The sequence below is a fragment of the Capra hircus genome, chromosome 16 (genome assembly GCF_001704415.2).
Source record: "Capra hircus breed San Clemente chromosome 16, ASM170441v1, whole genome shotgun sequence".
Classification (NCBI taxonomy): domain Eukaryota; kingdom Metazoa; phylum Chordata; class Mammalia; order Artiodactyla; family Bovidae; genus Capra; species Capra hircus.
The window spans coordinates 26,793,330-26,819,418 of NC_030823.1; the positions used below are offsets into that span (position 1 = coordinate 26,793,330).

The 26,089-nt window shown below is 38.4% G+C and overlaps 1 protein-coding gene across 1 annotated transcript in view; it reads left to right on the forward strand.

Annotated features, from left to right (window-relative positions):
• DNAH14 (dynein axonemal heavy chain 14) overlaps positions 1–26,089 on the forward strand; it is a 398,456-nt gene that overhangs the window by 193,329 nt on the left and 179,038 nt on the right. Inside the window, exons 35-37 of the mRNA XM_018059938.1 lie at positions 980–1,139; positions 6,117–6,206; positions 12,729–12,863. Of these exons, the coding sequence (XP_017915427.1) occupies positions 980–1,139; positions 6,117–6,206; positions 12,729–12,863 (385 nt within the window). The remainder of the gene's footprint in view (positions 1–979; positions 1,140–6,116; positions 6,207–12,728; positions 12,864–26,089) is intronic.

The window sequence follows — 26,089 nt, forward strand, 5'->3', positions numbered from 1 at the left end:
AAAAATATTAAGTTGGCTTAAACAGTAGAAGGAATTTACTATTTCACCCAATCAGAAAATCCAGAGGTGGGGCAGGATATAATCACTGTGATTTGAGTTTCCCTTTTATTTCTCTGAGATATTCTAAGCACTGCAGTCCTCCCTGTCTGGGTTATTTTTAGACTGGCTTCCTTTTTAGTAGCAGGATGGCTTCTAATAATAAATGGAGCTAACTACACCACTGAATTGAAGTCCCAAACCACTCTGAGAGGACAGTTCATATGTCTATCCCTGAATCGCTGTGTCCAAGTGACTGCTATGCATTGATTAATTAGAGCTGGGGTTATATTCACTTCTTGAATATTTTGTTATGTCATATGCTTGCTTTCTGAAACTCTCTCAGACATACAACCTTGGCAAATAAGACATAGTTACCCTAGACTCTGAACCTGAAACTAGAGGAAAAAGAAATAGAATATACACAGAGTCCACTCTGGCAAGGGTGACGGCAGTGGCAATAGCTGCAGACATTTAGCAAAAATTAGCAGAGACAGCAAGCCGCTCTAGTGCAAGCATCAGGCTCTAGATGCACCAGGCACTGCTCTCTGGTGGCAGCCATTGATGGTGGCAGCCATGTCTTCACAGAACCAGTTCTATAGCTCAGCTTTGTTCCCAACTACATAGCCTGCAAGACTAGTTCTCTAGTCATCCTAGGGATTTTTAATAAATCATTTTATTTATCATTTGATGTTAACCTGAATACATTTCTATTTTGGCTGGGAAACAGCATTACCCTGAGTTCTAAGTCAGTCAGGGCCCATCCCTGGAGCTGGGAACCAGATTAACCTCACCCAAACCACATAGCTGCTTTGCAGTGGGGAGAGGAGGAAAAGGTATTGGGATAGCCGCCACTAAAAAAGAATATTAATGGTCTTTAACATCAACAAAACAAACTTGCTAACTTGTTCTTTGCTTTCTTCTGCCATTAAAGTAACATCAGTGACATTTCTGAAACAGAGGAAACTCTGATAATTATTGAAGCTATGAGAGAAGCTAGCTTACCAAAGTTTCTTCCTAAAGATGTCCTACTTTTTGAAAAGATTATGAGAGATATTTTTTGTGGAGCAACAGTTTCAAAAGTAAATCAGATTGTCTTGGAGGTAATAAGACCTTTGAAAATCATTACAAATCATTTATATGTAGAATATCAGTTAAGATAAGAAACTATAATAGATGTGAATTTAAAATGTTAGTTATTTCTGAAATTCTCTATTCATGTTATAACTTGGGACATAAAAATACTTGGAGATATATATTTCCCATGAATGAAGAATTTTCAGTACATCTTGGCATAATGGAAACAAGAACAAATTGTGTACCTTTAAGGAAGGAAGGCTGTTAACACATATTTTGCTCCTCAGTTTTCTCATCTTTCAAGTGAGAATGATACTGTCTGCTCTTCCTACTTTCAAAAGGTGCTTAGAGAATCAAATTATATTAGAATTATGAATAAAGACTTTAATGTGTAAATACTTTGTGATCATTAAAATGACACAATTTCAAAGTCATTTATGGGGCTTCCATGGTGGTTTAGAAGGTAAAGAAACAGAGCCTTTTATACTTTCTCTTATATATATAAAACCATATAGTCATTGCCTTACTGTAGGTAGGCTCTCAGTGTCTTCTGTTACTATGATACAACCTCCTGCTATTCCCTCCATTCTAATATGTTGTCATATGGCCACCAGAGTTGCTTTCCTAAAACATATGTTTGATCACATCACCAAAGCAGCTGTTGAAGCAATGTTGCCTCTAGTACAACAGTCAAATTAATTATCTTGGCCATAATGCCTTTCACAATTTGGTCAGACCAGATTATCTTTCTCATACTGAGCATTAAAGTAAGAAACTAGGAAAAAGAGCAATAAAACAAGTTCTCTGAAATGAAACCAATGAAAATAATGAAGGAAAGGGCAGAAATCAACCAAATAAAGAATAAAAACTATAGGAAAAACAACAAAACCAAAGTTATCAGTTTGATTATATACAGACCTCAAGCAAGAATGATTAATAATTGAAAAAGAAACAATGATATTAAGATTTAAAAGTGATGAGAACATTATGAACAACCTAAGTTAATAAATATAAAGCTATAGACATGTTGCATTAAGCAACAGGGAATGGGAAGTGATCACTGAGTAAAAACAATTTTTAAAGATACTAAAAGCAACTTCTTCCCATCCCTCCTCCCCAAAATTCAGACCCAAATGGTTTTATAGTTTTAATTGAAGATTATATGCTATAATTCATGTATGTATCCTTTTGAGATAACCTTTTTTCAGATTGCCCATATCACCTAATAAATGGCCTTTTTTTGGTAAGGGTTTCATATATGTATTTTGTGCTTATTGGATATAAAGTTATATACATAGCCTATTAATTATATTTTTCAGAGCCTGATATCTATTTTTACTGATTTATCAGTTTCTGAAAGGGGTATATCAAAATCTTAACTGAAATTATTGATTTATCTATGTGTCTTGCATATCTGTTACTTGTTACTTTATATAATTTGACGTTATAAGTTGCATATGTTTGTTTATTCTTTAACCACTATCTCTTTTTCTGGACCATATGCTATGTCTTGCCTTAAGACCTATTTAGTCAGATATTAAGATGTCTGTCCAACTTTTTTACGTGGATTCATATTTTTAGAATCTCTTTTTCCATTCTTGTATTTCTCAAACTTTCTATGTTTCTCTGTTTGAACTATAAGTCTTATGGGAGATGTATCAGTGGACTTTGTTTTCTTGTAATTCAGTCTGTGATTATCTGTCCTGTGTTGATTTTAACTTTTTATATTCATTATAGATTCTGTTATCTTAAAATTCATTACTGTTATAATATTTATTTAATTTCTTTTTCTTCATTGTTTTCTCTCTTGCCCTGCTCTCTGTGGGACAGATTGAATTTTCTTCTGTGTTTATTTTGTGTTTATTCTCTATGGTGCCTCTCTTAACTGAAAACTGACATCCAGCATTGTTTGTTCCTATTTATTAATTTTTTCAATATCTATATATATTCCTTTTCAAAACAAGTACTGTAGCTTACTCTTTGGTCTTCCTCATACTCTCAATCTTATGTATGTCATATCATAAATGTTTGTTATGGGAATTTTTTTCCTTTTCCTTGGGCCTAGTTTTTGTAAACACATATGTTTGCCCACACAGGCATGTGCATGTGTTTAGAATACTGTAAACTAACAAGGCATTTTATAAAACTTCATATCTCTTCTAGACTTCAATGTATTCCTTTTTTTTAGTACTTCTTCCAACAGTGTTTTTCAAGTAGGTTTTGTGTGACAAACCTTTGGCAACTATTTCTCATACGCCTTTATATTTAGATTACAGTTTGGCTGGTTATAAAATTCTAAGTTTAAGGTTCTTTTCATTTAATGCATTAAAATATTTAATATCTTTAAAATATTGTTGCATTTTCTCTTGCTCTGCTCTTGAAATGGTGTCACCTTAGTATGTGTTCCTTTGTAGTGTATCTGTTCTTTCTCTCCAGAAGCTTTAAATTTTTCATTTGCCTTTGTATTCTTAATTTCAGTATAAATTCTCTTGTTATGAATTTTGTTATTCTATAAGCCCTTTTAATATGTAATTTTGAAGGAGACATATAGTGTAACATTCTTTGTTCCACATGATTAAATGAGTTAGACTTTTCCAGACCAACAAGTCGCAGGTCCAGACTCTAAACCATGCTTAGTTTTTTCCAAAGCGCTTATCTTTGTTTTACATTTTTTAGATTTTCTTTGTTTCATTATTTTAATGAAAATGCGATTTGATTTTTTTCTTTTTGCTGTGTGGTTTCTAGGGGAAAGACAGTGGATATTTGCATCTAAGTTTTGCCTGCATTTTGAAGATTTCATTTGCATTTTAAAGATTTTCATTTTGCTATAAAAAGAAAAATATCAGTAGACAAGTGTTCCTTCTCTGTCTTACGTAAACATCTTTCTATTCTTCTCAGAGAGAGTGTGCAAATTCCCTACTCTCCTTCCTACAGTTACAAGTTTTAAGTCCTTCCAGTGTTACCTTTAACATTTTTCAAGACACAGCTAAAACAAATAACATTAGCATTGTAATAACATTTCTACATGTAGATTAATGATTTTACTTGTGAACCTCATTATTTATTCACCTTTTCATCAGTTTTACAAGTTAATATATAGCTTATGGAAAAGTTTTATATATGAGAATATTAATTTATTCAGCTACTTCCTCCTTTGTATAATTTTCACATTGATAAATATGCAAGCTCTCAACTGTTTAATAAAATGTTACCAAATTGTAGTATATGGCTCATGGAAATGGCACAAAGATAATTTAAAGTCATGATTTTAATATTAAGTATAGGATAATTCAGTCTCTTATTTAATGGTGTATTTTTGATGGCTTACACAATGACCAATCAATCATATACGACACACCCACATATGAAGACACGTTATTAAAAAAATAACCTGTAGGTGTGCTGTTTATACTTCTTGTTCATTTGTGATACAAGAATCTGAATTGCACGTGGAATAAGTTGGAATCTATTCAACTTATTCACATTACTGTCTTTAGCAGTATTCAACGTGTGTTCAGTTCAGTTCAGTCACTCAGTCATGTCCAACTCTTTGTAACCCCATGAATCACAGCACGCCAGGCCTCCCAGTCCATCACCATCTCCCAGAGTTCACTCAGACTCACGTCCATCGAATTGGTGATGCCATCCAGCCATCTCATCCTCTGTCGTCCCCTTTTCCTCCTGCCCCCAGCTGGCATCAGAGTCTTTTCCAATGAGTCAACTCTTCGCATGAGGTGGCCAAAGTACTGGAGTTTCAGCTTTAGCATCAAGGGTCATTATCTCAGAGCAACCAAAGGATAACCTGAGAATTACCAAAACCATATCATGCTATAAGAACTACATATATTTTGTCATCCAATTAACTCCAATGAACATCTTATACAACCATAAGTATTTTAGGTCAGGATTATGATTTTATTTCAAAACCTTCACCAGGTGGGATGACCCGAGTATATCTGAATATTGTCTTCTTTTAATATCCCAGTTCTTCTGATCTTCTGTGCATCCCATGCTGTCTTTATTCCACACTTGGGTGACTTTTCACTTGTATCCAGGCAGTATCTAGGTTTGTATTAGTAACTGCAGAGATTCCTAGTTTCCACATCTGAAACTGCAAGCAGTGCAGGCCATAAGTGGGCAGCCTCATCAACTTTGGAAGAGGTTGCTTTCCAAAAATAATTTCCTACCTCCAGTTAGCCTTCCATAGAGTCAGTCTTGCTGAGTGTCTGTGTTTTCTTTGGCTGTTTCCTGTTGTAGGAATGCAAGGAATGAGAAATGGTGTCGGAGAGGCTAGTGAGAAAAAGGATAAATCATGCCTTTTCTGTAGACATAGTTACCAATTATATCAACATTGAAATAAACCCCACTTTAGGAGGAATCATGCTGCCCTTATAATTCCTGTGTTGAAATATTAAATATCTTTCAAAGGTGCAGCCACTTCCTGGGATGATCTAATGTATAACCACGTCAAGTTGTTCATCTTGTAAATTTTGCTATTTTTCATCTTGTAAACTTTGCTATCTTAAAATATTCTTAACATTGAAACAGTAAAATAGTCATTACAAAATTGAAAATCAACTTTAATGGTGATTAGAGTTAAACACAGATTAACAAATAAGCAAAAATAAAAATACTTATCATTGTTTTCCTTTCAAAAAATTCCACAAAGATATAGAATCTTTTACCGTTTCTTCACTGTAGGATAATTAGACAATTATACTGTGGTAACAGCTAGTTCTTAAATGCATCATAAAGCATGACTTAAACTGGGAGAGGATCTATGAATTAGCTACCTGGGGGTCTGTGATCATAAAATTTTCTGTGTATTTTACTTTGGTGGGGGAAGTAATGTTTTCATTATTTTGGAGTTGGTGAACTAAAAAATTAAGGAATACTATCTTAAAGTGCTGTATTTGCTACCTAGTTAAGAGAGATTTTGTAGGATTACATATTAAGAGTTTAATTTGCAATGAAATTTAAATTAATGTATTTTTTTCTTTAAGAAACTAATAGAGATTGCAACACAACAATTGGGCTTACAACAGTGGCCAGCTCAAAAAGAGAGAATCATACAGTTTTATAATCAACTTCAGGTAAGTGTAGAATGTCATGTTACCAATTTGCTCCTGTGTTTAAACAGGTGTGATCAGGAGAAAAGAAAATTATGATAAAAGATATCTACTATAATGTTCTTCAAAGTAAAGTGGTTTGTTAATTAACTATCTAGACTTTGTTATTTGATCCCTCACTTTCAGTTCAGTTCAGTTCAGTCGCTCGGTCATGTCTGACTCTTTGCAACCCCATGAACCACAGCACGCCAGGCCTCCATGTCCATCGCCAACTCCCGGAGTTTACCAAAACTCATGTCCATTGAGTCAGTGATGCCATCTAACCATCTCATCCTCTGTCATCCCCTTCTTCTCCTGCCTTCACTCTTTTCCAACATCAGGGTCTTTTCAAATGAGTCAGCTCTTCGCATCAGGTGGCCATAATATTGGAGTTTCAGCTTCAACATCAGTCCTTCCAATGAACACCCAGGACTGATTTCCTTTAGGATGGACTGGTTGGATCTCCTTGCAGTCCAAGGGACTCTCAAGAGTCTTCTCCAACACCACAGTTCAAAAGCATCAATTCTTCTGCATTCAGCTTTCTTTATAGTCCAACTCTCACAGCCATACATGACTACTAGAAAAACCATAGCCTTGACTAGACGGACCTTTGTTGACAAAGTAATGTCTCTGCTTTGTAATATGTTGTCTAGGTTGGTCATAACTTTCCTTCCAAGGAGTAAGTGTCCTTTAATTTCATGGCTGCAGTCACCATCTGCAGTGATTTTGGAGCCCAGAAAAATAAAGTCTGTCATTGTTTCCATTGTTTCCCCATCATTTGCCATGAAGAGATAGAATAGGATGTTATGCTCTTAGTTTCTTGAATGTTGAGTTTTAAGCCAGCTTTTTCACTCTCCTCTTTCAGTTCTATCAAGAGGCTCTTTAGTTCCTCTTTGCTTTCTGTCATAAGGGTGATGTCATCTGCATATCTGAGGTTATTGATATTTCTCCTGTCAATCTTGATTCCAGCTTATGCTTCATCCAGCTGGGCATTTGGCATGATGTACTCTGCATATAAATTAAATAAACAGAGTGACAATATATAGCCTTGATGTACTCCTTTTCCAATTTGGAACCAGTCTGTTCCATGTCTGGTTCTAACTGTTTCTTCTTGACCTGCAAACAGGTTTCTCAGGAGGCAAGTAAGGCGGTCTGGTATTCCCAACTCTTGAAGAATTTTCCATAGTTTATTGTGATCTACACAGTCAAAGGCTTTGGCATAGTCAATGAAGCAGAAGTAGATGGCTTTCTGAAACTCCTTTGCTTTTTCAATGAACCAATGGATGTTGGCAATTTGATCTCTCATTCCTCTGCTTTTTCTAAATCCAGCTTGAACATCTGGAAGTTCTTGGTTCACACACTGTTGAAGCCTACCTTGAAGAACTCTGAGCATTACTTTGCTAGTGTGTGAGATGAGTGCAATTGTGTGATAGTTTGAACATTCTTTGGCATTGCCTTTCTTTGGGATTGGAATGAAAACTGACCTTTTCCAGTCCTGTGGCTACTGCTGAGTTTTCCAAATTTGCTGGCAGGTGCAGCACTTTCACAGTATCCTCTTTCAGGATTTGAAATAGCTCAGCTGGAATTCCATCACCTCCACTAGCTTTGTTTATAGTGATGCTTCCTAAGGCTCACTTAACTTCGGACTCCATTATGTCTGGCTAGGTGAATGATAACACCATCATGGTTATCTTGGTCATTAAGACCTTTTTGTACAGTACTTCTGTGTATTCTTGCCATCTCTTCTTAATATCTCCTGCTTCTGTTAGGTCCATACCGTTTCTGTCCAAGGAGGCAGGAGGGGGATGTCAGGCTATATACAAGTTTGCAACAAAGGGAGCAGGCAGTGTGGGAACATGAAAGATCAGCTATCAAGTTAAGGGACTTAGCGTTCTGTGTATGGGAAAATGCAGGCCTCTGGGACCCCTGAGCTCACTCATTCCACGTGAGCCTCAGCTATCTGGGGCCAATCCTGGTTCCTCGTTCACCTTAAACAGTGGCTGCTGGCCGCTTCTTGCATTTCCCAGCTCCTCAGCAGCCACCATGGGGGGTGGGGCAGGGGCGGGGTCGCAGCACCCACTGGATCACAATTTGGGGAGCCATCATTCACATTTGAAGGCCAGAAATCACTGATGGCTATGACATTTCTTGCTTGTTGATATGGCAGCGGGTATTTTCATTTCACACTATTTAGAAATATTCATGGTGTACAGTTGTACAGGAGACTTTGTTAATGCAGTAATCTCTATTGATCTTTTTTTATGGCTTGTGTTTTTGTGTCCTATTTTTAGAAATCTTTTCTATCCTGTCTCATCAAGGTTTTGTCAGTAATTTTTCTGAAATTTTTAGATACTCGCATTTCTCACTTTTAAGTTGTCTGTGGTTTATTTTTCATTAAAATGTCAAGTAAGAATTTAGTTTTCCCTATAAGAAAGTGAAAAGAGAAAGTTTCATTCTGACTCTTTGTGACCCCATGGACTGTAGCCTGCCAGGCTCCTCTGTCCATGGGATTCTCCAGGCAAGAATACTGGGGTGGACTGCCATTCCCTTCTCCAGGGGATCTTCCCAAGCTAGGAATCAAACCCAACCCAGGGATTGAACCTGGGTCTCCTGCATTACAGGCAGATTTTTTACCATCTGAGCCACCAGGGAAGCCCTTTCCCTGAATGGATAACCACTGTTCCTAAGACTTCTTTACTGATATATGATTTCTGTCATATAGTAAGTTTTCATATATAAAAGGATAGATTTCTTCTATACTTTATTATTTGTCCTGTATTTCTTTGTGACAACACCGCACAGTCTTAATTATCATAGGTTTATAACAAGTCTTTATATCTGTTGGCACCACTTAGAGTTGCCGACCCGGTCTGAAAATTAAACTGACAAAAACAGATAAACAGGAGAACATACACATTTTATTGAATTTTTATATGCACACAAGAGTCTTCAAAAAACAATGAAGACCTCAAAAAATGATCAAAACAGGACGCTCTTTTACCTTTTAGGCAAAGAAATGTAAATTTGTGAAAAATTGACACTCAGAGGCCATATAATCTTCTCTGAGGTGCAGTTTGCATTGGTTTAGGGAGGGAGGCAAGTTAATGGTTGGCTTCTACATAAGAAGTATAGGAATGGTCTTCAGGACTGAATTCCAAATTTATAAAATAGTTCTATATAATCCCTTATCTGTTTCATGCTGATAATTACTCAGGAAGCAAATGAAAAGAAATAATTCCTTTCTGGGGAAACTCACATTCAATGACCAAATTTTCTTGGTAGTGTTTGGACAAAAAGAAGGTAAGGGAGATAGAGTCAGAAATCTTTCTGAGTCAGTTTTTGAAAGGCTATTCCAGTGATCAATAATACCAGATGCCTATGGATGGTAGGAAGTGTAGAAGGTTCATAGAATTCCTTGACAATCAGCTCATTTTTGAGTGACTCTTGCATTAAAAGGTTGACACCATTGTCACATTGCAAATGGTCCAGATATTCAAACACATGACACAAATTACTTTCAACAGATGTGACGGTGTGCCTAGAGTTAGTCAGTCGGATTGAAATAGCAGGGCCATAGCTTGAATAGCGTTAGTATCAGTGAAACACCACCGGTAGACCCAATAGAGGAGATCAAAGATCTGATGTAGGATCTGCCAGGTGTAAGTGGGGATCATTCATGCCCTATGCAGTGTGGCTTCTCTCACTGAGACAACTGTGTCAACTTTTGGTAGGAGTCACCAGTCTGAAGTTGAGTGGTAGCATCAGAAACACACAGTTCTTTATTTTGTCCAATCTGTGATGGTGAACGTGTTACAACATCCAGTGTGATGTTGCATCCAGAAAGCTGTCGCAGCAACCTGGGAAGAGAAATCAATCAGCAGCTTAATTCTAACTCTGGGTAATCTCATTAGAATGGGTCCTCACCATGGGCCCTTGAATGACTTAGGTAGTTTGATCAGCAGCTACCGTTTGTCTCCATTGTACAAAGCCCCATATAGGATTATCTTTAATCTTCTGTTCTGTAGTTTTTCAAATGGCACACCAAATAAGCCATCAACAAAAGCCCAAGAATTGGAGTTCTTCCCAGGGAGCAAAATAAACAAGACTTCTTTTGATTCTTCATGGCTGACTCTGAGGCTGGACACCAAGAGACTTCAGGTTTCAGCTTAGTTGAACCATCAGTAAACCAGACCAAAGCGTTTGTGGAAATCTTTGTGAATCAAGGGTCAACTGAGCCATCAGCTTTGCTTTAGGAGTTTAAGTGGGGTATAAAATTGCTCCCAGAGGAATAGCTGCCGTTCTTTCATATAAAGCCGTGGTGCTCCAGGACCAGGCTAGCTGCAGTCCTGAATATGTAATTTCCATGTGACAACCAAGGCTTTTTGGATCTTTCTCACCTTTCCAGTTATAGAATGGGACTATCAGACCAGAGAATCACAAAGCCTTCATGAAGGTATAGGGGTTGAAATGGAAGTAAAAAGATGTTTTAACTTTATCCATATTTAAATTTTAATGCATATATGTGAGACATTGTTAAAAATAGTTATTTCTTCAATGTTCTTGCCATAGTCCAAAGGAGATGGTGAGGGGCCCACTCTGATGTTTAGCATCTGACCTACTCAGTCTATTTGGACTGCTCTAACAAAACACAATAGATTGAATGGCTTACACAACAGACTTATTTCTCACAGTTCTGGAGACTGGGATATTCAAGATCAAAGTGCTGGCAGGTTTTATTTCTGGTGAGAACCTTCTACCTGCAGATGGTGAGCTGCAGGACACTTCTCACACTGTCCTCACATAGTAGAAGGAGAGGAAACTCTCCTCTCTCTTCCTTTTCTTATAAAGACACCATTCCAACATGCAGTCCACCCTCATGACCTCATCTAAACTTGCTTGCCTACCAAAGACCCCCACCTCCAATACTACTGCACTGGGTGATAGGGCTTCAACATTTGAATGTTAGGAGGACACGAAAATTCAGTTCACAACACCAAGGTAAGGCAGGCTATTGTGGTTGGGATAAAGAAAAGATGATATCATGCAAAAGTTTTCAAAGAGATAAGAGAATGAAAAAGGCAAGTATTCTACTTTAGACAGTTGGTGCTATGCTGTACTTAGTCACTTAGTCATGTCCAACTCTTTGCAACTTCATGGACTGTAGCCCACCAGGCTCCTCTGTCCATGGGATTCTCCAGGCAAGAATATTGGAGTGGGTTGCCATGCCCTCCTCCAGGGGATCTTCCCAACCCAGGGATCGAAACCAGGTCTTTTGCATTGCAGGCGGGTTCTTTACCATCTGAACCACCAGGGAAGCACAAGAATACTAGAGTGGGTAACCTATCCCGTCTTCCTGACCTAGAAATCAAACCTGGGCTCTCCTGCATTGCAGGTGGATTCTTTACCAGCTGAGCTACCAGCGAAGCCCAAACAGTTGATACCTAGTGGTTTTATTGACTAGATTAGGGAGAAGGAAATGGCAACCCGCTCCAGTGTTCTTGCCTGGAGAATCCCAGGGACGGGGGAGCCTGGTGGGCTGCCGTCTACGGGGTCGCACAGAGTCAGACAGGACTGAAGCAACTTAGCAGCAGCAGCAGGGAAATAACAGAAAGAACAAATGTAGGGGAAAAAAGATACAGATTAGATTATGTTGACTTTGAAAACGATGTGTGACATCCAGATGGAAGTATTTAGTAGCACATGGAAATTTCACTCTGGCATTTAGAATCAAAGACTGAGAAAAATGTATATTTTTAAAAGGAGTCATTAGAATTCAGATGATAGTTAAAGATACTCAAATGGATGAAATTGGATAGGGACAATGTGGAGGAGAGAGAGACAAGGATGAATTAGGGAAGATTAACATGGAAAGGACAATCAGAACTCAAAAGAGAAAAAATAGAGAACAGGAAGCCCAGATAAATCTTACTACAGAAGCCAATCACAGAGAAAGGCACAGGAGTAAATGAAAATTAGAAAGTGAAATAAACTATTAAATATCAAGAATGAAAATCATTCTTTGAATTTTAAAATTGGGAGACTTACGGAGAAGGCAGTGGCACCCCACTCCAGTACTCTCGTCTGGAAAATCCCATGGACGGAGGAGCCTGGTAGGCTGCAGCCCATGGGGTCGCGAAGAGTCGGACATGACCGAGCAACTTCACTTTCACTTTTCATTTTCATGCATCGGAGAAGGAAATGGCAACCCACTCCAGTGTTCTTGCCTGGAGAATCCCAGGGACGGGGGAGCCTGGTGGGCTGCCATCTATGGGGTTGCACAGAGTCAGACACGACTGAAGTGACTTAGCAGCAGCAGCAGCATGGTGATTTTAATATTTGCCTAGTCAATAAAACAGAACCCAGATTACAACCGATTGAAAAATAGTTTGAATGAATGGTCCATGGATATAGTCAGAGATGTATTTGTAAATAAGAACTTTGAGGTTTCAGCTTTGTTGAATAATCAGTAAACTAGAATTAAGCCATAAATCCTCAATTCTGTTTTAGGCTTGTGTTGGTGTGATGTTAGTGGGTCCAACAGGTGGAGGAAAAACAACAGTCAGAAGAATTTTAGAAAAAGCATTAACACTATTACCAATTGAAGAATTCTTATCGATTGAAGAAAGGGACTCTATTTCACAGGTAAATATTCTACTAAATAAAATATTTCTCTTTTTGTTTAGGTCTTATTTTATATTCAATAACAGTTTTTGTTCTCTTTACAGAAGTACGTTTTTTTTTCCTTGTCAAATTTCTTGCTAGGAATTGTGTAGTTAGGAATCATTGTAGTGAACAAGATTTTTTTCATTTGACTCTCAAACTGATAGACGCTAGTGTAAAATAAAATTATAAAATATATATGTTATATTTAGTCATTTTACCTAACTGACTAATAGTTTAATTATTTTTTTAGGTAATCTATTGAATTATCTTCATTCTTCAGTTTATATGGTGTATCACATTTCATTTCTATTTTATTTATTTCTAGCTGATTTTATGATTTATTTCCTTTTACTAACTTTTGGTTTCACTTGTTATTCCTCTAGTTGCTTTGAAATATCTTCAAATGACTATATAAATTTTTTTCTCTTCTAATATTTATATGTTTTTATCTTATTGAATTGATTAACTCTCCAAGACAATGTTAACTGTAATACTTTGTTTCTTACATTATCTAAAATGCAGTTGCTATGTCTGTATTTAATATGATTTTGCTCTCAGTCTATAATGGGTATTCTCTATCACACACTGGAAATTACCTTTTAATCTCATTACATTTCAGTTTTTGACTCCTAGAATTTATGAAATGATTTCTAAGCGTGTATTTTTAATATTTTATCTGGTTAATTTATAACTTATCTTGATAGACTTACTAATGTTCAATCGTCCTTAGATACCTAGAATAACTCCTACCTTTTCAAGACATGTTTTTATTTAATATAAAATTAGACTCTAATAAACAGTATGCATTTTAATTCAGTTCAGTTCAGTTCAGTTCACTCGCTCAGTCGTGTCCGACTCTTTGCAACCCCATGAATCGCAGAACGCCAGGCCTCCCTGTCCATCACCAACTCCCGGAGTTCACTCAGAGTCATGTCCATCGAGTCCATGATGCCATCCAGCCATCTCATCCTCGGTCGTCCCCTTCTCCTCCTGCCCCCAATCCCTCCCAGCATCAAAGTCTTCTCCAATGAGTAAACTCTTCGCATGAGGTGGCCAAAGTACTGGAGTTTCAGCTTTAGCATCATCCCTTCCAAAGAAATCCCCGGGTTGATCTCCTTCAGAATGGACTGGTTGGATCTCCTTGCAGTCCAAGGGACTCTCAAGAGTCTTCTCCAACACCACAGTTCAAAAGCATCAATTCTTCGGCACTCAGCCTTCTTCACAGTCCAACTCTCACATCTATACATGACCGCAGGAAAAACCATAGCCTTGACTAGACGGACCTTAGTCGGCAGAGTAATGTCTCTGCTTTTGAATATGCTGTTTAGGTTGGTCATAACTTTTCTTCCAAGGAGTAATCGTCTTTTAATTTCATGGCTGCAATCACCATCTGCAGTGATTTTGGAGCCCCCCAAAATAAAGTCTGACACTGTTTCCACTGTTTCCCCATCTATTTCCCGTGGAGTGATGGGACCGGATGCCATGATCTTCGTTTTCTGAATGTTGAGCTTTAAGCCAACATTTTCACTCTCCTCTTTCACTTTCATCAAGAGGCTTTTTAGCTCCTCTTCACTTTCTGCCATAAGGGTGGTGTCATCTGCATATCTGAGGTTATTGATATTTCTCCCAGAAATCTTGATTCCAGCTTGTGTTTCTTCCAGCCCAGCATTTCTCATGATGTACTCTGCATGTAAGTTAAATAAGCAGGGTGACAATATACAGCCTTGACATACTCCTTTTCCTATTTGGAACCAGTCTGTTGTTCCATGTTCAGTTCTAACTGTTGCTTCCTGGCCTGCAAACAGATTTCTCAAGATGCAGGTCAGGTGGTCTGGTATTCCCATCTCTTGAAGAATTTTCCACAGTTTATTGTGATCCACACAGTCAAAGGCTTTGGCATAGTCAAAAAAGCAGAAATAGATGTTTTTCTGGAACTCTCTTGCTTTTTTGATGATCCAGTGGATGTTGGCAATTTGATCTCTGGTTCCTCTGCCTTTTCTAAACCCAGCCTGAACATCTGGATGTTCACGGTTCACGTATTGCTGAAGCCTGGCTTGGAGAATTTTGAGCATTACTTTACTAGCATGTAAGATGAGTGCCATTGTGTGGTAGTTTGAACATTCTTTGGCATTGCCTTTCTTTGGGATTGGAATGAAAACTGACATTTTCCAGTCCTGTGGCCACTGCTGAGTTTTCCAAATTTGTTGGCATATTGAATGCAGCACTTTCACAGCATCCTCTTTCAGGATTTGAAATAGCTCCACTGGAATTCCATCACCTCCACTAGCTTTGTTCGTAGTGATGCTTTCTAAGGTCCACTTGACTTCACATTCCAGGATGTCTGGCTCTAGATGAGTGATCACACTATCGTGATTATCTGGGTCATGAAGATCCTTTTTGTACAGTTCTTCTGTGTATTCTTGCCATCTCTTCTTAATATCTTCTGCTTCTGTTAGGTCCATACCATTTCTGTCCTTTTTCGAGCCCATCTTTGCATGAAATGTTCCCTTGGTATCTCTAATTTTCTTGAAGAGATCTCTAGTCTTTCCCATTCTGTTGTTTTCCTCTATTTCTTTGCATTGATCGCTGAAGAAGGCTTTCTTATCTCTTCTTGCTATTCTTTGAAACTCTGCATTCAGATGCTTTTATCTTTCTTTTTCTCCTTTGCTTTTCGCTTCTCTTCTTTTCACAGCTATTTCTAAGACCTCCCCAGACAGCCATTTTTCTTTTTTGCATTTCTTTTCCATGGGGATGGTCTTGATCCCTACCTCCTGTACAATGTCATGAACCTCATCCCATAGTTCATCAGGCACTCTATCTATCAGACCTAGTCCCTTAAATCTATTTCTCACTTCCACTGTATAATCATAAGGGATTTGATTGAGGTCATACATGAATGGTCTAGTGGTTTTCCCTGTTTTCTTTAATTTGAGTCTGAATTTGGTAATAAGGAGTTCATGATCTGAGCCACAGTCAGCTCCCAGTCTTGTTTTTGTTGACTGTATAGAACTTCTCCATCTTTGGCTGCAGAGAATATAATCAATCTGATTTCGGTGTTGACCATCTGGTGATGTCCATGTGTAGAGTCTTCTCTTGTGTTTTTGGAAGAGGGTGTTTGCTATGACCAGTGCATTTTCTTGGCAAAACTCTACTAGTCTTTGCCCTGCTTCATTCTGCATTCCAAGGCCAAATTTGCCTGTTACTCCAGGTGTTTCTTGACTTCCTACTTTTGCATTCCAGTCCCCTATAATGAAAAGGACATCTTTTTGGGGTGTTAGTTCTAAAAGGTCTTGTAGGTCTTCATAGAACCGTTCAACTTCAGCTTCTTCAGTGTTACTGGTTGGGACGTAGACTTGGATTACTGTGATATTGAATGGTTTGCCTTGGAAACGAACAGAGATCATTCTGTCGTTTTTGAGATTGCATCCAAGTACTGCATTTTGGACTCTTCTGTTGACCATGATGGCTACTCCATTTATTCTAAGGGTTTCTTGCCCACAGTAGTTGATATAATGGTCATCTGAGTTAAATTCACCCATTCCAGTCCATTTTAGTTCACTGATTCCTAGAATGTCGATGTTCACTCTTGCCATCTCCTGTTTGACCACTGCCAATTTGCCTTGATTCATGGACCTGACATTCCAGGTTCCTATGCAATATTGCTCTTTACAGCATCAGACCTTGCTTCTATCACCAGTCACATTCACAGCTGGGTGTTGTGTTTGCTTTGGCTCCAACCCTTCATTCTTTCTGGAGTTATTTCTCCACTGACCTCCAGTAGCATATTGGGCACCTACTGACCTGGGGAGTACTTCTTTCAGTATCCAATCATTTTGCCTTTTTATACTGTCCATACCTTAAAGATTCATTCTTCATAATATAGTTCAAAAGTCTAAGAAACTCAGGTTCTCAATTATGTGGATTCTTTTAGTGTGCAATATCCTGCTTCAAAATCATTCATGTGGCAGCTCATAATTCTTTATCTGTTATCAATAACTGTTAACGCTCAAGCAATTATTATAATTAGTAATAGGTAAATTATCACATCAATAATAAAAATAAATAATATTCATGAAGTACTAAATATGGACCAAATACTGGTGAAAACACCTTTACTTGAATTATCTCATTCAGTCCTTACAACTCAGTGGGCAGAAATTTGTTTTATTAAAAATATTTTTTATATTGCAAAAAAAATATGTACCATTGTGAGAAATTTATAACAACTGCAAATACTTTGTTGTATTTCTTTTCATTATTTTTTAAACTAAATATATTTATAGATAATTGAGATAGTACTATGTATAAATAATTTCAAATTTTCTAAGGTTGGCTTTTTCACCTAATGTTATATGCTGAGAATTAACCCCGTCATTAAAAACTTCTCGCAACATCATTCCAATAAGTATATTCTGTATATATGACTATGTGTGTGCATGTCTGCTAAGTCACTTCAGTTATGTCCAACTCTTCTGTGACTCTATGGACCGTAGGCCACCAGGCTCCTCTGTCCATGTTATTTTCCAGGCAAGAATACCAGAGTGGGTTGCCATGCCCTCCGCCAGGGGATCTTCCTAACCCAGGATTCAAATGCACATCTCTTATATCTCCTGCATTGCCAGGCTGATTCTTTACCACTAGTGCCACTGGGAAGCTCACATATGACTATTTGTTGTTTTTTTGTTGTTCAGTCACTAAGTCGTGTCTGACTTCTTGTGATCCCATGGACTGCAGCGTGGCAAGCTTTCCTGTCCTTCACTGTCTTCGGGAGTTTGCTCAAACTCATGTCCATTGAGTTGCTGATGCTATATAGCCATCTCATTCTCTGCCACCCTCTTCTCCTTTTGCCCTCAGTCTTTTCCATCACCAGGGTCTTTTCCAGTGAGTTGGCTGTTCCTATTAGGGGCCAAAGTTTTGGAGCTTCAGCTTTAGCATCAGTCCTTCCAAAAAATATTCAGGATCAATTTCCTTTTGGAATGACTGGTTTGATCTCCTTGCAGTCTAAGGGACTCACAAGAGTCTTCTGTAACACCACATTTCAAATGCATCAGTTTTTCAGCACTCAACCCTTCTTTATGGTCCAACTCTCACATCCATACATGACTGCTGGGAAAACAATAGCTTTGATTGTATGGACCTTTGTTGGCAAACTAATGTCTTTGGTTTTTAATATGCTGTCTAAGTTTGTCATCAGACTTCCCGCTTGGTACTAGTGATAAAGAACCTGCATGTTAATGCAGGAGATTTAAGAGATGTGGGTTCAGTCCCTGGGTTGGGAAGGTCTGCTGGAGAAAGGCATGGCAACCCACTCCAGTATTCTTGTCTGGAGAATTCCACAGACAGAGGAGTCTGGAGGGCTACCGTCCACAGGGTCTCAAAGAGCTCGACAAGACTGAAGCGACTTAGCACGCACACATGCACTAGTTTTGTCATAGGTTTCCAAACCTGAGTCTCTCCTGCATTGCAAGTGGATTCTTTACTGTCTGAGCCACCAGGGAAGCACTGTGTATAACTATGCTATAATTTAATTTATTTAATGATTCTTTCATGTTTAGTATCTTTTATATGCTGCTGCTGCAAAGTCACTTCAGTCATGTCAGACTCTGTGTGACCCCATGGACAGCAGCCCTCCAGGCTCCTCTGTCCACAGGATTCTGTAGGCAAGAATACTGGAGTGGGTTGCCATTTCCTTCTCCATTTTATATATGAGGCTTTTAAAATATAATAAAAATATTTAGACTAATGGCAAGATCTTAGGTAATAGAATTATTTTGATCTTCCTCCTAGATTCAAAACTTTTCCTAATTGGTCTGTTCAGGACCTTTTCTATATTTATCTTAGTTCAGTTTAGATTACTTTATTTTCTTATCTTCACTTCTTTTCCCTCTTCATCATAGGAAACTTCTATAATGCTTGTACTAGATGCCTTTATGTATGTTGGTATCGTTGTGGCTCAGATGGTAAAGAATCACCTGCAGTCCAGGAGACCTGGGTTTGATCCCAGGTTGGGAAGATCCCCTGGAGAAAGGCATGGCAACCCACTCCAGTGTTATTGCCCGGAGAATTCCATGCATAGAGGAGCCTGGCAGGCTACAGTCCATGGAGTCGGAAAGAGTCGGGCAAAACTGAACTACTAAGCACACAAACACATCCTTTAAAAAATGTTTGTACCTCGAGTTGGATTGTTCTGTGGTGGGTATACATTCATCATGCACTGCAAAGTAAAATTCAAGTGAATTTCATATATCATGTAATTAACCATTTTAAGATGTACAATTTCAATATCATTTAGTGCATTCACAGCATTGTGTAATTACCACCTCACTCTGGTTTCAAATTTTCCAGAAGAAAACCCTCTACCCATTACAAAATCACTCCCCATTACCTTTTCTCTCCATTCTCTGGAAACCACTGGTTGACCTTCTGTCTGTATGGATTTGTGTATTCAGATTCAGTTTAGTTCAGTTCAGTCACTCAGTCATGTCCGACTCTTTGCAGTCCCATGGACTGCAGCACACCCGGCCTCCCTGTCCAACACCAACTCCTGGAGTTTACTCAGATTCATGTCTATTGAGTCGGTGATGCCATCCAGCCATCTCATTCTCTGTCGTCCCCTTCTTTTCCTGCCTTCAACAGACCTTTGTTGGCAAAGTAATGTCTCTGCTTTTTAATATGCTGTTTAGGTTGGTCATAACTTTTCTTCCAAGGAGCAAGCATCTTTTAATTTCATGGCTGCAGTCACCATCTGCAGTGGTTTTGGAGCCTCCCCAAAAATAAAGTCTGCCACTGTTTCTGCTGTTTCCCCATCTATTTGCCATGAAATGATGGGACCAGATGCCATGATCTTGGTTTTCTGAATGTTGAGTTGTAAGCCAGCTTTTTCACTCTCCTCTTTCATTTTCATCAGGAGGCTCTTTAGTTCTTCTTCACTTTCTGCCATAAGGTTGGTGTCATCTGCATATCTGAAGTTATTGATATTTCTCCCTGAAATCTTGATTCCACCTTGTGCTTCTTCCAGCCCAGCGTTTCTCATGATGTATTCTGCATATAAGTTAAATAAGCAGGGTGACAATATACAGCCTTGACATACTCCTTTCCCAATTTGCAACCAGTCGGTAGTTCCATGTCCAATTGTAACTGTTGCTTCCTGACCTGCACACAGATTTCTCAAGAGGCCAGTCAGGTGCTCTGGTATTCCCATCTCTTTCAGAATTTTCCACAGTTGCAATCCACACAGTCAAAGGCTTTGGTGAAGTCAATAAAGCAGAAGTAGATGTTTTTCTGGAACTCTCTTGCTTTTTTGATGATCCATCAGATGTTGGCAATTTGATCTCTGGTTCCTCTGCCTTTTCTAAAATCAGCTTGAACACCTGGAAGTTCATGGTTCACATATTGCTGAAGCCTGGCTTGGAGAATTTTGAGCATTACTTTACTAGCGTGTGAGATGAGTGCAATTGTGCAGTAGTCTGAGCATTCTTTGGCGTTGCCTTTCTTTGGGATTGGAATGAAAACTGACATTTTCCAATCCTGTGGCCATTGCTGAGTTTTCCAAATTTGCTGGCCTATTGGGTGCGGCACTTTCACAGCATAATCTTTTAGGATTTGAAATAGCTCAACTGGAATTCCATCACCTCCACTAGCTTTGCTCATAATGATGCTTTCTAAGGCCCACTTGACTTCACATTCCAGGATGTCTGGCTCTAGATGAGTGATCACACCATCGTGATTATCTGGATTGTGAAGATCTTTTTTGTACAGTTCTTCTGTTTTCTTGCCACCTCTTCTTAATATCTTCTGCTTCTGTTAGGTCCATACCATTTCTGTCCTTTATTGAGCCCATCTTTGCATGAAATGTTCCCTTGGTATCTCTAATTTTCTTGAAGAGATCTCTAGTCTTTCTCATTCTATTGTTTTCCTCTATTTCTTCACACTGATCACTGAGGAAGGCTTTCTTACCTCTCTTTGCTCTTCTTTGGAACTCTGCATTCAAATGGCTATATCTTTCCTTGTCTCCTTTGCTTTTTGCTTCTCTTCTTTTCACTTCTATTTGTAAGGCCTCCTCAGACATCCATTTTTCTTTTTTGCATTTCTTTTTCTTGAGGATGGTCTTGATCCCTGCCTCCTGTACAATGTCATGAACCTCATTCCATAGTTCATCAGGCACTCTATCTATCAGATCTAGTTCCTTAAATCTATTTCTCACTTCCACTGTATAATCATAAGGGATTTGATTGAGGTCATACTTGAATGGTGTAGTGGTTTTCCCTACTTTCTTCAATTTAAGTCTGAATTTGGCAATAAGGAGTTCATTATCTGAGCCACAATCAGCTCCTGGTATTGTTTTTGCTGACTGTATAGAACTTCTCCATCTTTGGCTGCAAAGAATATAATCAATCTGATTTCGGTGTTGACCATCTGGTGATGTCTATGTGTAGAGTCTTCTCTTGTGTTGTTGGAAGAAGGCGTTTGTTATGACCAGTGCGTTCTCTTGGCAAAACTCTATTAAGCCTTTGCCTTGCTTCATCTGATTATTCAGATTATTTCATATAAAAGGAATCGTGCAATATGAGACCTCTTCTTCTGGGTGCTTTCACATATGATTTTGAGGTTCATCCAAGATGTAGCATGTATCAGTACTTCATCCTACTTTATGGCTGAGTAATATTCCATTATCGGACTATTTGTTTGTCCATTCATTACAGTTTGTTTATCTGTTCATCCCTTAATGGATATTTGGGTGAGTTCAGTTTGCCAGTGCTTTATATATATATACTGGTCCATAGTTTTCTTTTCTTGTGGTATCTTTGTTTGGGTTTGGAATCAGGGTACGTAGCTGGCCTCAAAGAATGTGTTAGAACCTGTTCCCTCCTTTTTATTTTTTGCTTTGATGTTAGTACTTCTTTAAATGTTTCATCAAGCTCATCTAACATCTAGGTTTGGACTTTACTTTTTAGGAGGTTTTTGATTTCTGATGGACTTCCCTGGTGGCTCAGATGGTAATGCATCTGCCCACAATGCGGGAGACCCAGGTTCAATCCCTGTGTTGGGAAGATCCTCTGGAGAAAGCAATGGCATCCCACTCTAGTACTCTTGCCTGGAAAATCCCATGGACGGAGGAGCCTGCTAGACTACAGTCCATGGGGTCGCAAAGAGTTGGACACGACTGAGCGACTTCACTTGATTACTGACTCAATCTCCTTACTGGTTATAGATCTGCTGAGATTTTCTGTTTCTCCTTGAGTCAGGTTTTAGTCGTTGTCTGTGTTTGTAAGAATTTGCCTGTTTCATCTAGATTATATAATTTGTTGGCACACAACTGTTCATAATGTTTTCTTATAATCCTTTAAATCTGCAAGGCAGTAGTAATGTACATGCTTTTATTTCTGTTATTTGTTTTCTATTTTCAGTCTAGTTAAAAGTTTGTCTATTGCATTGATCTTTTCAAGCAACCAACTTTTGGTCATATTGGTTCTCTCTATTGTTTTTCTATTCTCTATTTATCTATTCTCTGATCATTATTTCCTTCTTCTTGCTGGTCTTGAACTTACTGTGCTCTTCTTTTCCCAGTTCCTTAGAGTTTAAATTAGACTGTTGATTTGAGGTCTTTTTTCTCTTTTAATGTGGGTGTTTATAGCTGTACTTTTTCTTCTTTGCATTAATTTCACTGTATTCCATAAGTGTTGCTATGTTGTGTTTTCATTTTCGCTCATCTCAATTCCCTATTTCTTCTTTGACTCATTGGTTGTTCAGAAGTATATTTTTAAATTTCTATGTATTGGAAAATTTTCCAACTTTTGTTATTGATTTCTGTTTTTATTCATTTGCAGTTGGAGAAGAATATTTAGAATATTGATTTCAATATTCTAAAATGTATTGAGAGTTGTTTTATGACCTCAAACAAGGTAATTTTAATAGTCCTAACTTCAAATTTGCTGATTCTTTTTCCTGGCTGCTTAAATTAACTGATTACCTCTGCTGAAATTTTTTATTTCAGCTGTTATATTTTCAGCTCTGTAATTTCTATTTGGTTCCTTTTCATAATTTCTGTTTACCTATATTCCCTACTTTTCTCATATCATTTTACTCATTTCCTTTAGTTTGAGCTATGATTTTCTTCATCTCTTTGAGCATATTTACTACAGTTAAATTTTTTTTATTATGTTCAATATCTGAGCTTCCTCAGGGATGTTTTCTGTTTAGTTTATTACTTTGAATGGGCAAGTTTTCATGTTTCTTTGTATTCCTTGTGATTTTTTTTATTGTTGAAAACTGAGCGTTCGTAAAAAGAGCCACATTTCTCAGGCTTTACAGACGTGCTGTCTGCTGGGATAGTTCTTCACTGATCTAAGCCTAAGGATCAGCCCGAGATGAAAGTTTAAGTCTTTTCACTTTCCCCCCCACCCCCTCGTGGCTGCATCTCTACTGGGTCTGGATCTGACTTTCACAATTCCCTTGTATATGCAGCTGCTTTTGAATGTTTTAATCTCAAACATTCTTACCTTAGCTTCTCCCTAGAGCCTTAGATGGTCTGTTGTATATCTTGATCTGAAATTTCTTATTTTAGGCTTCTGTGGGTCTGTAGCCTTCTTGCAGCTTTTGCAAGAAATGCCTGCCGTTCTTCCTGCTTGAAATGCATAATCGTGACACAGACATCTGTTATTCCAGTAGCCACCAGACAGATTGTGTATGTGTGTGTTCAGTCACTAAGTCATGTCCGCCTTTTTGCAACCCCATGAACTGCAGCACGCCAGGCTTCTCTGTCCTTCACTGTATCCTGGAGTTTGCTCAGATTCATGTCCATTGATTCAGTGCTTCTGTGTAACTATCTCATCGTCTGCCCTCTCCTTTTCCTTTTGCCTTCAATTTTTCCCAGCATCAGGGAAATTAGAATGTTGTAAATAAAGTCTGAGTACCAATTATGACCTGAAGCTTAAAACTATATCTTACTCTTCCTGACTTTTATATCCAACTCTGACTCCAGACAAAACACATCCTAGCTCAAATACTGATTGTGTTCCTAGATGAGGCATAATGGGAATTTTTTTAATGGAAAGTTTTTTTTAATTGAAATAGGTTAGTTACAGGTATACAGCAGTGATTCAGTTTTATATGTGTGTGTGTGTATTCTTTTTTTACATTCATGTGTGTATATATATATATTCTTTTTTTTTGCATTCTCTTCCACTATAGGTTATTACAAGATACTTATTTCCCTGTGCTATATATAGTAAGTCCTTGTTGATTATTTTATACATAGTTAGTCACTTAGTCATGTCCAACTCTTTGCCACCCCATGGACTGTAGCCCACCAGGCTCCTCTGTTCATGGGATTTTCCAGGCAAGAATACTGGCATGGGTTGCCATCCCCTTCTCCAGGGAATCTTCCCAACCCAGGGATTGAACCCAGGTCTCCTGCAGCACAGGCAGATTCTTTATTGCCTGAGCCACCAGGAAGCCCTTTATATATATATTAGTGTGCATATTTTAATCCCAAAGTCCTTATCCCTGCCCCCCCCCAGTTGGGAACCATAAGTTTGTTTTCTATATCTGTGAGTCTATTTCTGTTTTGTAAATAAGTTCATTTGTATCATGTTTTAAGATTCCATATATAAACAATATATCATTTGTCTTTCTCTGACTTCCTTAACTTAATATGACAATCTCTAGGTCCATCTCTGTTGCTGTAAATGATGTTATTTTGTTGAGGTCCTTCAATGGACCTGGTGGTCCGGAGTCGACCGATAAGAAAGTAAAGGAGAGAGAAAGAGGCTGATATTCCTTGGTTTACGCAGAAAGCCAATAAAGGCCCTGGCACAGGGCTTGCTTTCTCACAGAGGCCTCAGGTGCCCTCTCGATGGGGTGAAGGTTCAGAGCGCCTTCTCGAGAGGGTCTTAGAAGCCCGGACAGGAAATTGAACTCAGAGAGCCTCTGCACTCCAGGGGATCAGCCTGAAAAAGAGAGAGAGAGAAAGCAAGACACAGGGACCAAAGCTCTGATGGAGCAGAGGTATTTTATTCAACATTGTGTAGGTATTTATACAGTCTTACAAGATAGCTATTTTCAGCAGAGATAAAATCAAAACTTACAAGGAAACATGAGGTCATCCATATGAAAGAGAGAGGGTTGTAAACAGTCACTTTTACCATATGGTTCATAAAAAGGAAGACGGTACTTATCACCATATAGAAAAACTAATGAAGGAAATGCCTGGATTCCTCAGACCCCTGGAGAGGCTTGCCTATCCGGTTAATTCCTGAATATTCGGGAATTAATAAGGAACAGAGAATTCCTGACAGATCCAAAACAGCACACAGTAAGCCTCCTGTTAAATGCTTCCTGACATTTTATTCTTTTTATGGCTGAGTATATTTATATTGTATATATTTGTTGAGTATATTTCATTGTATATATATATACATATATATGAAATAGAAAATGTTCATTTTCTATTGCTGCTATAACTAATAACCACAACGACATGGATTAAAACTAGACTCATTTATTACCTTCAGGTTCTGGGAGTCAGAAGCCCAGTATGGGTCTCACTGGGCTATGATCCAGATGTCAGCAGGTTGAGTTTCTGTCCGGAGGCTCTGGGGAGGAACTCTTTCCCTTGTGCATTCAGGTGTTGGCATAAATAGTAGGTCCAATTTCCTTGCTGTCTGTCAGCGGGAAGCTGCCCTTACCTTCTAGAGGCCTGTCTCAGAGCTTTGCCCACTGTCCGTACCTCTAGATCCTTCTGTACTGCCCTGTTTCTGATTTGCTCCCTTGCTTTCCTCTTCCAATTTTAACTCATGCAATTAGATTGAATTCACTTGGATAATCAGGATAATTTTCCCATCTCCAGATATATCCCTTCATTACATCTACTAAGTCCATTTAGAAGCATGATGGGTTTTCCTTTTTCCCATTCTTTTCCTAGGGATTCATTTGTGTGTCTGTGAAAGTTGCTCAGTTGTGTTCAACTTTTTGCAGCTCCATGGACTGTAGTCTGCCAGGCTCCTCTGTCCATGGAATTCTCCAGGCCAGAATACTGGAGTGGGTAGCCGATCCCTTCTCCAGGGGATCATCCCAACCCAGGGATCAAATCCAGGTCTCCCACATTGCAGGTGGATTCATTACCATCTGAGCCACCAGGGAAGCCCAAGAATGCTGGAATGGGTAGCCTATCCTTTTTCTAGCAGAATTTCCTGACCAAGAAATCA